General features: G+C 36.4%; 1 protein-coding gene across 1 annotated transcript; it reads left to right on the top strand.

Annotated features, from left to right (window-relative positions):
* Window positions 1–4,189: 4,189 nt before the first annotated feature.
* LOC127635877 (procollagen C-endopeptidase enhancer 2-like) lies at window positions 4,190–13,442 on the top strand. The gene is made up of 9 exons (XM_052116147.1): window positions 4,190–4,332; window positions 6,280–6,388; window positions 7,713–7,971; window positions 8,495–8,619; window positions 8,890–9,023; window positions 10,110–10,453; window positions 10,535–10,615; window positions 12,248–12,418; window positions 12,560–13,442. The coding sequence occupies exons 1-9, from the start codon at window positions 4,199–4,201 to the stop codon at window positions 12,688–12,690; spliced, it is 1,488 nt and encodes a 495-aa protein (XP_051972107.1). The 5' UTR covers window positions 4,190–4,198; the 3' UTR covers window positions 12,691–13,442.
* The last annotated feature ends 1,270 nt before the right edge of the window (window positions 13,443–14,712 follow it).

The following is a 14,712-nucleotide window of genomic DNA, read 5'->3' as shown; positions in this document are numbered from 1 at the left end:
CTGCAATGTACAGTGAAAAAGGAGTTACATTTTGGTCTGTTCTTACCCCAAACCCATTAGACTGCTTCTAAACACATTAATTAAACCACTGGGGTCGTATGGATTAGGGTACAATGGGGTTAACGGCTCTGCGGAGTAAAAGGCTCCTTTATTTGATTTTCTACCACAGTACTTTCCTAAACACCTGTTTGTAATTTCTAATGTTTAATATATATATTAAACATTATACATTTATGTAGCTAATGAATATACTGGAAATTCTAACATTTATTTGAAACAAAATTTGTATTAATCATTTTAAATTTGTTCAAGGGGATTATATATATATAAAAAATCTATAACTGTCCAATAAGTAAAAGGATAGTATTTTGGGTATAAAAAAGCCCCCTTGTTGTAGGGGCTACAGGCCCATATTAAACACATTCAAAAGTGGGGGAATAGATATGTTGTGAACATTTTTCAAATTGGGCTCACATTGACTTATCCAATCACACTGGAGATTAATTTATTTATAAATACTTGAGATGCTATGAAATGCCAAATGGGATTAAAATTAACAAGAAATTATTAACCCTTTTCTGGATATTTTGAATAAGCAATATCTTCATTTGTTACACAAAAAAGCATCTTGCTGTCTCAAAATTTGCATTAGTTGACAAATTGTGCCCTATAACTATTGCCCCGGTATCTACACCAATATAACCCCCCTGGGGTTTTTACCCATGGGATAAATCCCTCACCACCTTTTGTTTTCAACACAACCTTCTGTTGTTATTTCTTTTCACACAAATTATGTTGCTCCAATTTTCACAAAAAAATAAATGTAAAAATTACATGTATTTCTTGAATCTTGAGACAATTTGTGACCAGAAAAGCAGTGTGCCTTTAAAGGGGTGCCTTTAACCCCATTGTACCCAACATTTATGCTGCCTTTATGTGCTTTTTAAGCTTCAAAGTTTTGGTCGCCATTCACTTGTATCTACAGAGGTGAGATATACTTCTTAAAATCTAATTAAGTTCTTCAGAAGAAAGAAAGTCATACACATCTGGGATGGCATGTGGTCATTTTGGGGTGAACTATTCCTTCCTAGTGATAACATAATGAAACACCTGTCAACTATGGAGGACCAGAAGTGCCACTTAAAAATAAAATGAAGATTCAATATATCAGTTTAATAATTCAAACTTAAAAATGTATATAAATAAATCACTTTTAAATGGACAAATTAATAGACATTTTTAAAGTTGTTTATTTAATTCGTGTTTTAAATCAGCTAAAGACAACAAATCATCCGCAATCCCTCTGAAAACACATTCAGATTCACCTGCCATTTTTTGCGTCACTCGCCTCGAACCCGTCTTCAAACTCCTGCTAATTACGTTATGTATGGTCTCTCTAACTGTCCAATGACAGTGCGTGTTACATTTACAAGCGGGAGAAAGGCGAAAGGTGATTGGTTGCTCCCACGTGTGTACTGTCCAATGGCATTTTTTTAACTCGATTGACAAATGGATAAAGAAAAGCATTTGGCAAATAGATAGAGAAATGGTTTGCCAAATGCTTTAAAAAAAGCGATTTAACATGTGCCTTTAAAATGATTTATTAAAGTACTTTTTATTGTTTTATTAATCTACGTTTTAAAACATGAATTAAATAAACAATGTTAAATGTGTCTATTTATTTATACATTTAAAATGTTTTTATTTATTTGTTGTTTTATGGTTTTATTGCAATACATTTAAAAACACGAATTAAATAAACAACTTTAAAAATATCTATTAATTTGTCCATTTAAAAGTGATTTATATATATACATTTTTATGTTTGTATTATTAAACTGATATATTGAATCTTCATTTTATTTTTAAGTGGCACTCCTGGTCCTCCATAGTCAACAGATTGTGCAATAAAATTAATTAAAACAACTGCGCCCTCTGTCGGCAAAGGCGCTGGAAGGTCTTAATATCACTGGCTGCAGTTTGCAGAACGGGGCGGTGCTTACACATGTCGCCCCGCCCACAACATACTCTCGTTGGCTCGGTCATATTTGATTTGTACATGATAGGAGATGCGTTTTAAAATGTTAAAAGAGATGCGTTTTAAAAGTGTCACCCGATCATTTTATTACAGTGCTGTGGCTCGTAAGTGATATGAAATTGTGTTGTACTTCACAGTTCATTTGCAAACAGATGTAGTAGGAGTCTGACAGTCTGTTGTTATTTCAGTCGTGTTAAAAGCGGAGGGCAAAATTACTAATCCTACTATTGCGAAGATTCAACTATTGAAATAATAAGGAAATATCATTTTGATTTTAGTGCTATGACTCTAAGTGACTTTGTGTTGTACCTCACGTGTCATTTCAAAAAAAGTAGTAGGACTGAGTGGACAGGTAAACAAATTGTGTTGATGCGGCCATTCAAATCTGTAAATCAAAACATGCAATTTAACAAAGCCTTCATTATAACGCATGATTAGAGAAATTAACTATGAATTTAAATGAATTACAGAAATATATAAATTTTTAATAGGCTATCACCATAGAGTGACAATGAAAAAGTGTATCAGTGTTGTTGTAATACCTATAAATGCATGAGCACCAAACACAAAAAACACATTCACATGATTTTCAGTTGGCATTTGTTTAAGAACATTTTCACGTCAGTTTCAGTCTTTATAAATCCCAATTTGTTCCTCACTTTTAACGCAGGATTAAATCCATGGAATTTAGGATTTAATATCACATACAAGTAAGCACTATAATCAAATGGTTTGGCTCAACTATTCAATATCTCTAAAACAATGATAACACACCAGGAACCACGACCACATCTCCTATCACGCATGTCTATGAAAGATGAACAAGTCAATGAAACTATGTTATGGGCGGGGCGACATGTGTAGCCCCTCCTCAATCTGCAGGTTGCAGCCAGGTCCTTCTCGCAAGGGGGTGCTGAAGCACCCCTTTAGCGTGCGAGATTATAAATCATTATCAACGAAATGTAATACAGTTGAAGTCAGAAGTTTACATACACCTTAGGTAAATACATCTAAACTCAGTTTTTCACAATTCCTTACATTTAATCGTAGAAAACATTCCCTGTCTAAGGTCAGTTAGGATCACTACTTTATTTTAAGAATGTGAAATGCCTGGGTAGCTCAGCGAGTAAAGACGCTGAATACCACCCCTGGAGTCCTGAGTTAAAATCCAGGGCGTGCTGAGTGACTCCAGCCAAGTCTCCTAGGCAACTAAAATGGCTTGGTTGCTAGGGAGGGTAGGAGGGAAGAAATTTCACAAACTGACTTGTTGCAACGGTGGCATCCTATTACAGTACCACAGCTCTTTAGAACGACCCATTCTTTCACAAATGTTTGTAAAGGCAGACTGCATGGCTAGGTGCTTGATTTTATACAACTGTGGCAATGGGACTGAATGAAACACCAGAATCCAATGATTAAGAGGTGTGGCCCAATACTTTTTTCCACATAGTGTACATATCCAAATGCATCTTGTGATAAAATATTAAATTAGGTTACAACAGGCCATCAGACAACACATCTACTGGCTTTTACTGGCATGACATGGCTTTCAAGTCATCGTATGGCAGCAATCTGCATCCAATTTATGTCATTCTCATATTTTCTTCATGTTTCAGCTTAAAGAACATTTTTTTTCAAACATGTGCTTAGTTGTTTATGCAAAATAATGTTACAATTAAAAAATGTACATGTAAATAAGATCAAAATAGCATAAAATCACAAAAGAAATACATAACTGTATTGTTCTTACTTCAGGGAAGAAGAAATGGTATCATTATTATCACAAAAAGAAAAAAAAGAGTTACATATCTGACCTCTTCGGTCAAAAATGACTGTGAATACCACAGGGAGATTCCATTTCTCAATACCATATGAAACAGATTTCATTCCGACAATTTATGCAATGCATTTTATTAATTTGCAGTCGTGCAAATTAATGAATAATTCCTCCTTTCCCATTTTTGTTGATGCAGTCTTCTTTCCTATAGCCAAAGTCAATAAGCCGGATAGTCAACCCGAAACTAACATCTGGCTCTAATTAAAGCTTCCTCTTTCCCCATCACATAGTCCCCCTATGAGTCACTCGCCCACTCCCTCCTTACTTAGCATCCCTCCCTCTACACCTCCTCCTCTATCCCTGCTTCTCTCACTTTGTGTCATATGTCCTTTGGCCGTGACAGTGCATGTATCTCAGTGCCGGAGAATATGCAGTGCTTGACTGGTGTGTGGAGTTTGGGGCTGCTGCTGTGTCTGAGTTTTGGAGGAGCGTTGTGTCAGACAATCAACTACACCAGGTGCAGTATGGTTTTGGGTAAATGAGAACTTAGAATGCATGTCAAGACCACTCACTGTAGCTATTAATAACCAATTCTACATGACCTCATTGTATTTTAAGTGCTGCAGTGGAGGCCTTGTTTAAATTTGACTACTTAAAGTTTCTTTCCTCTTTTTGTGTGTTTATATCTGGTAGTAAGTCAAATTTTTGCCTCTTCAGAAATCAGAATGTCTGTGTGCAGTTTTCTCAGTAATTATGCATGGTTTGGTCAGTATGTATTGATTATAGATGGAGATGAAGGGTTGCAGATGGAAGCACTTCAATGTTTTGTAAAGAGTGAGTCAGGTCGGTTTGCTTCAAACCAAGTAACCAAGTTCTGCCTTTTACTGAGGAGAACAGACAGGCCTTTTCTTGAATAATGGCTGACATTCTTTTGGGCAAGAATTTTGAAAAGGATTTGAAGCTATTTAGGCTTTCACATTTAAAATGATGTCCAAGCTGGTTTTTTTCCATACTAACTAAAGTGAGTAAAATCAGGAAACAAACATACAGTTCCTAGTGCTTCACAACATAATGACATTAATGATACTGTAAAAATTGTGTGTCTAGTTACTGATCAGGATGCACCATGTTTTAATGTACAAATGCATGAATGAGATTTGACAGTTGGAAGACAAGTTTTTCTGTAATTAACCAAAATTATCACAATGGAAACTGATATGTTGCTTTTCCATTTTTCTGTAAAATCGACCCCATGTTCCTAAGTTACTAACAGGGGCCATCTCCCACCAGACATTTTTGTATCAATTCAAATGTGTTTATCTTTTTCCTGTGGCACTTCTCGGAGACAACCAGGAAGTAATCATATTCACTTAAACAACAATTAGCTGAGATTCTAAGGTTTTCTTTTTTCCTCTAAGACTATCTTTTTACTCCACTTATTTTAGGTTTAGTGTGCTGACTGTATTACAAAATTAAAACTAAAAATACAGCTTGCTTAAAACTTGCTTTTGGCACCCCTCGGTGGACATTTTACCCGCTCATACGTTCAACAACACTTACAGCTTCGGCTACTGAGGGAGTGGTTTGAATTTGGGTAAGCGCAGACCAATTTAGGAGAAGAACTTTCACCCTCCTGTCACTGAATTCAAAGTGAGATCAGTCTGGAATAACGACTTAAATCGTATGTCTTCGTTAGACTTGGGATACAGCACACAAGCTGTATGGACTACTTTTAATATGTTTTAATGCTCATGTTTGTTTTATGGAAACAGAATTTGTAATTTTTATATTGTATATATACTATTTTTGGCTGAACAGTCCCTTTAACTGTATGTCGCATTTCTAACTACTATCTGTACAATATTTGTTCTTCTTAAGAAAAGTATAAACAGCCAAATGTGTGGCAAGTAAGTTATATTTACTTACTCATGTTAATATTAAATATTTGTAATTTTATATTGTAATGTATAATATTGTAAAATTTTTAAAACGTTAATGAAAATATAACATGCAGTAAACATCCCCAATAGTGAGTGTAGAGAAACTGTCTTAGGAAGTAACTAATCACCAGTATTTATATGCATACGTGTCCTGGCTCAACCTAAGCACCACTACATAAAAGAACTCGGAACAAACAGATGTAAATGCAGACAGCCTCCATCCTGTGTATCCCAGTGGTCTGCATAGCTTTTTTCTTCAGATTTCCTTTTACATGCCCTTATATACACTAAGCTAAGGCAGCAGTAAACTGTGTCTGTGTGTGTAAGTGTAATGTAAGGTCATATTCTCAGTTCTATGTTTGAGTTTGTGAGATTATGGGCCTTAAAAGCTTTGTCTTGTATAAGCTTTTGACTGTGCAACCTCACGATATTAAAACACTTATGTGTTTATGCTGTGTATGGGGCAATATAGAGTACTTGAAGTATTTTACAATACTTACTGCTTATCTCTCTTTCAATCTTAGGCTTGCGTTTAACTGTGGGGGTGATCTGGTTGGAGACTCTGGCTTTGTGGGTAGTGAAGGATTTCCATCATTCTACAAACCAAACAGCAAATGTACCTGGTACATCACAGTGAGTTAACATTAACACTTAACACTTAGCGAGTAATATTTGACTAGTATATTATGTATGATCTCAGCATGGCAGCGCTCATTAAGTGCAATCAGCACCATATGTAGAGTAAATAATCTCTAAGGCTGATATGACTATATTCTTCATCTTATGTGTGTTCATCCTTTCAAAAAATATTTTCCAAAAATACTATTTTACTATTACTGTTTCTCTAAAATTTTCTTGTACTAACTTTTTGGTTGTGTCATCTTGGACTTACAGTGACACCCAGCGGTGTGGATGCAGCATAATTAAAAATTTTCAGTTTTCAGTAACAGATGCCCTTGTAGAAATTCTCTATTCGCAATCAGACATGATTAATTTTATCCTGGAGTGAAAGTGTCCAATAAAAAGATGGTTAATGAGATTAAGCGAGTAGTATTTAGCTGGTCATGCGATCCTAAAATGGCAGCCTCCATGAGGGCACGCCCCTCAATAAAACAGCTTTTATATGGTTACTGATATGACTAAAGTCGTAATCTCAAGTGAGTGGTTTCAAAGTTAAAATGTATTTCTTTAGGAGTAAATTTTTTTTAATGGGGAGACAAATTACAGAGTGCACCTTTAAGGTTTTTGCCATTACTGTTTAACATTATTTTGCTTCCACTGACTGTAAAAAGCCCAATAATATTTTGTGAGGCAAGTTAGTTTAGTCTATGATTGGTTGTTTGTTGCTAAACAACTCGTAACTTTCTGGCACCTCAATTTGGTGTTAGCACTACAAAAGCAAAAATGTTGCTAAGCCACTTTCAAAACTAAAAGTGTGAAATGTTGCTTTACCCAGGGTTAAAAGTGGCCTCAGCCTAGTAATAAAACACATATTAACCCAGGGTTGAATGGGGTCTCAACCTAGTGTTAAAATAGTGGTGGTGGCGTAATGGGCTAAAGCACATAACTGTTAATCAGAAGGTCTCTGGTTCGATCCCCACAGCCAACACCATTGTGTCCTTGAGCAAGGCACTTAACTCCAGGTTGCTCCAGGGGGATTGTCCCTGTAATACGCGTCTGCCAAATGCATAAATGTAAATGTAATGTAAATGTAAATAGACATTAACCTAGGGATAAAAGTTACCTCCACCTAGTGTTAAAACAGACATTAACCAAGGGTTAAAAGTGACCTAAACCTTGTGTTAAAACAAACATTAACCCAGGGTTAAAAGTGGCCTCCACCTAGTGTTAAAACAGATGTTAACCCAGGTTTAAAAGTGGCCTCCACCTAGTGATAAAACAGATAATAACCCAGGGTTAAGCATATCTCTCACTGCAACCCTTCTTTTTACACTAGGTTCCAGAGGGTAATGTGGTCATGCTCACCTTCAGGATTTTTGACCTGGAGGCTGATCCCCTCTGCCGCTACGACTATCTGGATGTGTATAACGGACACTCTAACATGGTGCAGAAGCTTGGGCGGTTCTGCGGAACGTTTCGGCCAGGGGCTCTCATTTCCACGTCCAACACCATGATGATAGAAATGGTATCAGATTCAAGAACAGGAGGAAGCGGGTTCCTGGCCCACTTCAGAGGAGAAAAGCCACATGTGGATGGTAAAATCAATCTGTCCAAAATAAATTTCCTCCATTAGAAACCATCCTGACATTGTCCTAACCAGGAGCGACCTAATAAACTATAAACAATAAAATCTGTCTCTAATCTGAGTATTTGTCCTTACCAGCTGTGACAGTTAATGACAGCCAATGGTACATTTTGTTGGTGACATTCGTTTGGTTTGCATATCTGAGGTGCTGTGCTGGATATACCAACCCACAGTCAAATTTTTCATTGGTCCAAAAATCCTACTCTTTATGTACTTTAAACATCAAACATCCTATGCTGTAATTGGCTGAACTTAAACTTCTCAAAACTCTAAACTACATAAACTTCTAATGGGCAAACACACAACATACAAATTACTTACATTACTGCTGTAAACTTTAAGCACTGTGTCTGGCAAAGAAAGATGTCCTTTTTGTCATTTGTTTTTTTATTTATTTTTTATTTTTTTGGAAGCCTTGATGGTCTATTTTTCTAAAATGATTTCTTTCCTAATGTGATTTTTCTTTCATTCAGAGCACCAGTTCTGTGGGGGAAAGCTCACAAAGTCTCAGGGCACAATCAAAACTCCAAACTGGCCTGAGAAAAATTACCCACCTGGCATAAGTTGTTCTTGGCTTATCACAGTGGAGCCGGAAATGGTCAGGAAAATTCAATTAGTAATTCAACTTTGAATGAGTGGCAGCAGACCAGGCATTTTCTGCGGGTCTGTTTGTCATATGATAAGAAGAAACAGGCCTGTTTGGAAAAAGACTTTTGTTTCCTTAATCTGAGCTGATTTCCCATATATTATGTTAACAGAGTTTCCCCAACAAATCAGTATCATTTTAACTCTTTTTTTTGGCAAATACTTCATATTTTGCACTATTTTTGTTTGTTGATTATAATTAATGTAATTATTTATGTTTCAGGTGATTGAGGTGAAGTTTGATAAGTTTGATTTGGAGTCGGACACATACTGCCGCTTTGACTATGTAGCATTCTTTAATGGAGGAGAGAAAGACTCATGGCGCATCGGAAAATACTGCGGAGACACTGCTCCCCAGTCAGTAAATTGTCTGTTTGACTCTGATTATATTGTTATTGACAAATAAACCAATATACTTTATGACCATACCAATGCCATTTTTTTAATGTTTAAGTGTCTGATAACCGATATGCAGAACCGATCTTTAACCGATCTATGTTCTTTTCTGCTATTTGACACAATGATAACTTAATAATCATTGAACTACAACAATAAGAGTCTATGTACAGTATATTATTATTATAGCATTATATATGCAAAGTTGTATTATGGTTTAGAGGGCTAGTTCACCCAAAAAATTAAATGCAAGATTTTTAGAAGAATATCGCTATGTTGGTCCATTCAATGCAACTGAATCGAGGCCAGAACTTTGAATATCCAAAAAGTACATAAAAGCAGCATAAAAGTAATCCATACAACACGTGGTTTAATCTATACCTTCAGAAGTCATATGATAGGTGTGGGTGAGAAACAGATAAATATTTAAGACCTTTTTTACTATTAATTCTCCTCACTGTCCAGTAGGTGGTGATATGCATGAAGAATGTGAATCGCCAAAAACAAAAGCAGAAGAATGTCAAAATGAAAGTGAAGATTTATTGTAAAAAGAACTTAAATATTTATGTTTCTCACCCACACTTATCATATCACATCTGAAGACATGGAGTAGTATGGATTACTTTTATGCTGCCTTTATGTGGTTTTTGGATATTAAAAATTTTGGTTACAATTTACTTGCATTGTATGGACCTACAAAGCTTAAATATTCTTCTAAAAACTTTTGTTTTGCACATCTGGGATGGCATAAGTGTGAATAAATGATGAGAGAATATTCATTTTTGGGTGAACTATCCCTTTAAGTGCTTGCAAATTTGTTTTGGTTCTTACTTTTTTAGTTTAAAATGTTACATTTTTATCACTTAAGAAGGAATTAACATTAATGTTTTTTTAAATACACAATCGTTTAATTGCGAGAATCTGTAACAATTATAGGCTGAACTGATCATCTCTATTTTATATAATCTGTTTGAGAGAAACACAAGCCACCACACTAATAATGTATTTACAGTTGCATTCACCCCTGTTTTTTTATGTCCCCTCTAGAAACATTGTTACCAATAGTAATGTGCTATTGGTGCAGTTTGTGTCTGACCTTAGTGTTACTTCAGATGGATTTATGGGCACGTACAATAGCGTTCCACGTGTCCACCGAAATCAAACTGTAGGAGGCGATGTCACGTCAGGAACTAGAATGCCATCCGCACCCAAAAAGCCCCATTTCACCCTAGATAAACCAATGAGACCTGTTGCCTTGACAACAGAAGCACCAACTACAACCACAACTAAAGATGTGCCTGAGCAGCCAAAGCTACGACCCAAACCCGTAAAACCCAGTAAACCTGTTAGACCTCCATTCCGTAAACCAGCACCCGATGGGCCCAAACCAGGTGAGGACAAGATAAGAGTAGCAAATGACACTGGATAGTTGTGAATTGATCTTGCAATACATTTTTCAATGTTATTTTCAGCTACAGAAGTAAACCCACTGTGTGCGAAGGCATGTAAAAGACATGGAACCATCAAGGCCAGCTTCTGTGCTAGTGATTTTGGTAAGTAATGATCTCCTAAAACAAACCTCAGCAATGGCACATTAATGTTTTAAAGGAGTTTTTCACCAAAAAAGGACAATTCTGTCATTTACTTACCCTCATTCATCTTCTTGTTCAAATGGATGACGTCTTGTTCAAAAGAAAGTATGGCTTTCTCTTTGCGTGTTTGTGTGAAACACTAAAGTCTATATCACATAAATGGTAATCAGAAGGTCGCTGGTTCGATCCCCACAGCCACCACCATTGTGTCCTTGAGCAAGGCATGTAACTCCAGGTTGCTCCGGGGGGATTGTCCCTGTAATAAGTGCACTGTATGTCGCTTTGGATGAAAGCGTCTGCCAAATGCATAAATGTAAATGTAGGAAGTCAAAGGGCAGTTTTACAAACTTTCCAAAGCAATTAGAGTCATATGCAAATCACATTAATTTCTAGCATTCTGGTAGTTCAATTACTTCAAATATTTTAACATATTACAAATATGGACTGCTTCTGTCTTCATACAAACAATAATTGTTAGCCACAACATGAATCGAGGCCCCATCCTTGGTTGAGACAAAATTCTGATTAGATATCAGAGGTTAGCTGTCAGTTATGGCTACTCCTTATTTCTTTACGTCAAAGAGGTACCAAGGAGAGCAATTCAAATCCTTGGAAGTTATTTTCGGCAAAGTCACGTTTGTGAGGGCACAATGACCGTAAATAATTCAGAGACATAATTTATCTAGACATTCGATGTATTGGTGCTATCTTCTCCCCAAGATTGCTGGAATGTCAGGCCTCATCATCTGTGGAACTTTAGGACAGAGAGCAGGAGAAAACACAGAAACATACACAAGACCAAATGAAACATAGGATAATATCACATTAAAGAAACTAAAATCTCTCTCTCTCTCTCACTAATACAATTAGTAATGATTCAATAAAATAGAATCAAATGGTTATAGAATAGTTGATTCTTTACATAATAATTACAACAGATACATGTATTTGTGAATAAATCCAATATGTAGTAAATGCATATTCTCCAGAAGCCGGGCTAAATGAGTAATCACTGTTACTGCACTCCTAGGCCAGACCCTTAGTCACGCCTCAGTTTACATGTTACTTGCACCTTATAGTTAAAGAAATGAATAAATATAATAGCTATAAATGAGGACAATAAGGTATAACTTGTAAAAATCCACCCCTTCAGATGATAACAATGAATTCTCTTATAGGGGTATCCCTCAGTTTTTTCTCCAATGCAGTCCAATCCTTATTCACACCAGCGCCATCTTTGATGTTTAATGGGAATGACAATGAGGCTGTGAGGGATGGACTTACCATCTCTTCAATGGCACGAACGGTATTAAGCTGTATAAAGCTCCTAAATCACATTTTTACACAACTCGCGCTGTCTGGAGTTGTGGAATGTACTGAATGTTCTTGGACGGATATTTGAGAAATGTTTTGTCCATGGAACGAACCAAAAACATTTTAAATTCCTGTACAGCTCATTGAAGGGGCTGTAAATCTATCCCTCACAGCCTCATTGTCATTCTCATTAAAAATCAAAGATGGCGCTAGCGTGAATAAGGTTTTTTCTTTTAAGAGGGATTTGTCTTCAGTCTTCTCAATGTCTGTCTTTCACAGTGATCACTGGTATGCTGATGTCATTGACCCCTGGACCTAAAGGAAGCCTGCAAGCTACAGTGTCCTTAATTAAAGCATACAAGATTGGTAGTCTTACAATCACCCAAGCTGGAGAAACCATGTCTGTCAAACTTGTGATACCCTGCAAAAAATGCCCATTTCTGCGCAGAGGTATGGCCACATACACAAAACACACATACTGTACATGGAACTATGCAACTACCCTCCCCAAATACATGCAATTCCTTTATTCTTTATACTGATCAGCACATTTTATTTTTATTATATAACATAAAACCCTCTTTCTGCCAGGTCAAAACTACATCCTGATGGGTCAGGTGGATGAGGAAGGACATGGCACTCTTAATCCTGGTAGTTTCACGACCTTGTACAAAGCCCCACATCACAAGATGCTGACCTTCATCAACAACCAGCCATGCTGATCACTCAGATGTGTTAGCACTGCAGGCAAGAGCCAAGCAACTAACGGCCACTAGATGAAAACTATTCCCAAAATCTGTGGCCAAAAACATCAAACCAGCCTGGATATTACAGTAAGCAATGTGTTTTTTGGCATTGTAAAATAAAGCTCAGGAAGTTACATTATCATGCGATATTTTGGGCTGCTTTGATTCAACTATGGCGCATTTTAAACTTATCAGTGCAGAATTGAATTTTATAAAGTTATAAAGTGATTGTTTCATATCAGACAATTTTTCCACAGAGATGTCAGAAAATATATTTGTAATTTATGATGATGTCTTCTAATACAGGATTTATATAACACAACATATGCATTGCATTTTAGGCTTTGTTGTTTTATTGGGATGGGTTTTCTTCCTTTTGCTTAAAGTTTGGCCCAGAATACTGTACACCAATGACACTGATTTTAAACACCAAAGCATACTAAACTGGTGATGTGCTAAAAATAACACTTCTCTCACTTAACTATAACCAATATTTCTACAGTATTTGGTCAGTATGCATGCAATACCCAGATGATCTGTTACATTTACCAAAATGTGCAGTGTACAATCAGAGCACACTGCTTACTGTTTCGCTCAGTGATATGCACTCAAAATGGCGTTCCATTTCCAGTGTGACGAACGATCTGGAAATAATATCAGCTGCAATAATTAACAAATGTAAATCAAAGTTCTTCTGTTTTGGTTCAGCACTTTGTGATTTGAGTTTTTCGCAATAAAAATGTGTAGTTAAATTAAAATGATTATTATTTTAATCAACATTATTGTTACACCACTCGCTTAAGGAACATTCTGTGTTCAATTCAAGTTAAGCTCAATCGACAGCATTTGTGGCACAATGTTGATTACCACAAAACATTATTTTGACAAAGGCAAAATATGGTACGTGATTTGTCCCACCCATCCCACCAGCTAATGACACGAGAAAGATGCCAAATTTACTCTCACTCCCTCAGTAGCTACATTTGAAGCCTTGTCACAGCAGTGTTGACATATTTTTTAATGAATGCCAGGGTAAATAAACACGTAAATAATGTTAGAAATTTGCACTAAAAACCAAAACAAAAAAAAAACATAACGAAGTTATAGCTACACTACTAAGGCCAAAAGGCGTCAACACAGGCTGTGAAAAACAAAAGGGTCTATTGATTCACATATCATTTTTTAGAGATAGGCATGACTTTCATACTGTAAACTGCGCAGTCCTCTAGTATTCCAATTCACAGCATGTCTGTCGAGAGAGAATCATGAATGTTTTGCGGAACCTAGTGGCTGAAATATTTACAGCAATTCGAGACTCGAAAACTTAAAAAGAGTGCACCTCGCTACTGCTGCATTATTAAAATATCACTGTAGCATCGCCAGATTGGTAATGGCATGCAAGCATGCAGGAAGAAAGTAAACTCTTGTATAATCTCAAACATTAGACCCTTGAAAGAGAGGCATCGACGTCAACACCTAATCGGATAACGTTTTGCCAAGTCACGATGCTAATTCTCATCTTGCCTGAGGGAATTTATATCAAGATCTGCGCGCGCTCTCACTCTCAGTCCACTCTGACGACAAAAGCCCGCCTAATATCTGCACTCTGGGTAATGGGGTTTGTGTTTACACGGGAAATTGCGACGACAGTAAGTGTACCCTGTCGGACAAGAGAACATTTCAAAATGACAATCCATAGTATCTGTAGTTCTCAGAGTGACGAAGACATATTACACTGCAGTTTGACGGAGAGACCAGCAGAGATCAGTGTTGGTCAGATATCGTTTTACTTTGGAGTTCATTTTTAAATTCTCATTGTTCTCAATGGCAGATTTGTAAAGTCATTTTCAGTGTATTATAGTACAAATTTACTTAATACAATGACTTTAGATAAAAATAAATAACAATAAAAAGGTTTAAGCTCAAGGCATCCTGCAATATTCTAAACAGAAAAGTGTTAATCTGCAATTGTTACCTCAGGATCTATTTCTACTTGAT

This window comes from Xyrauchen texanus, chromosome 43 (genome assembly GCF_025860055.1).
Source record: "Xyrauchen texanus isolate HMW12.3.18 chromosome 43, RBS_HiC_50CHRs, whole genome shotgun sequence".
In the NCBI taxonomy this organism is placed as follows: domain Eukaryota; kingdom Metazoa; phylum Chordata; class Actinopteri; order Cypriniformes; family Catostomidae; genus Xyrauchen; species Xyrauchen texanus.
This window is presented reverse-complemented; position numbering and strand designations above follow the sequence as displayed.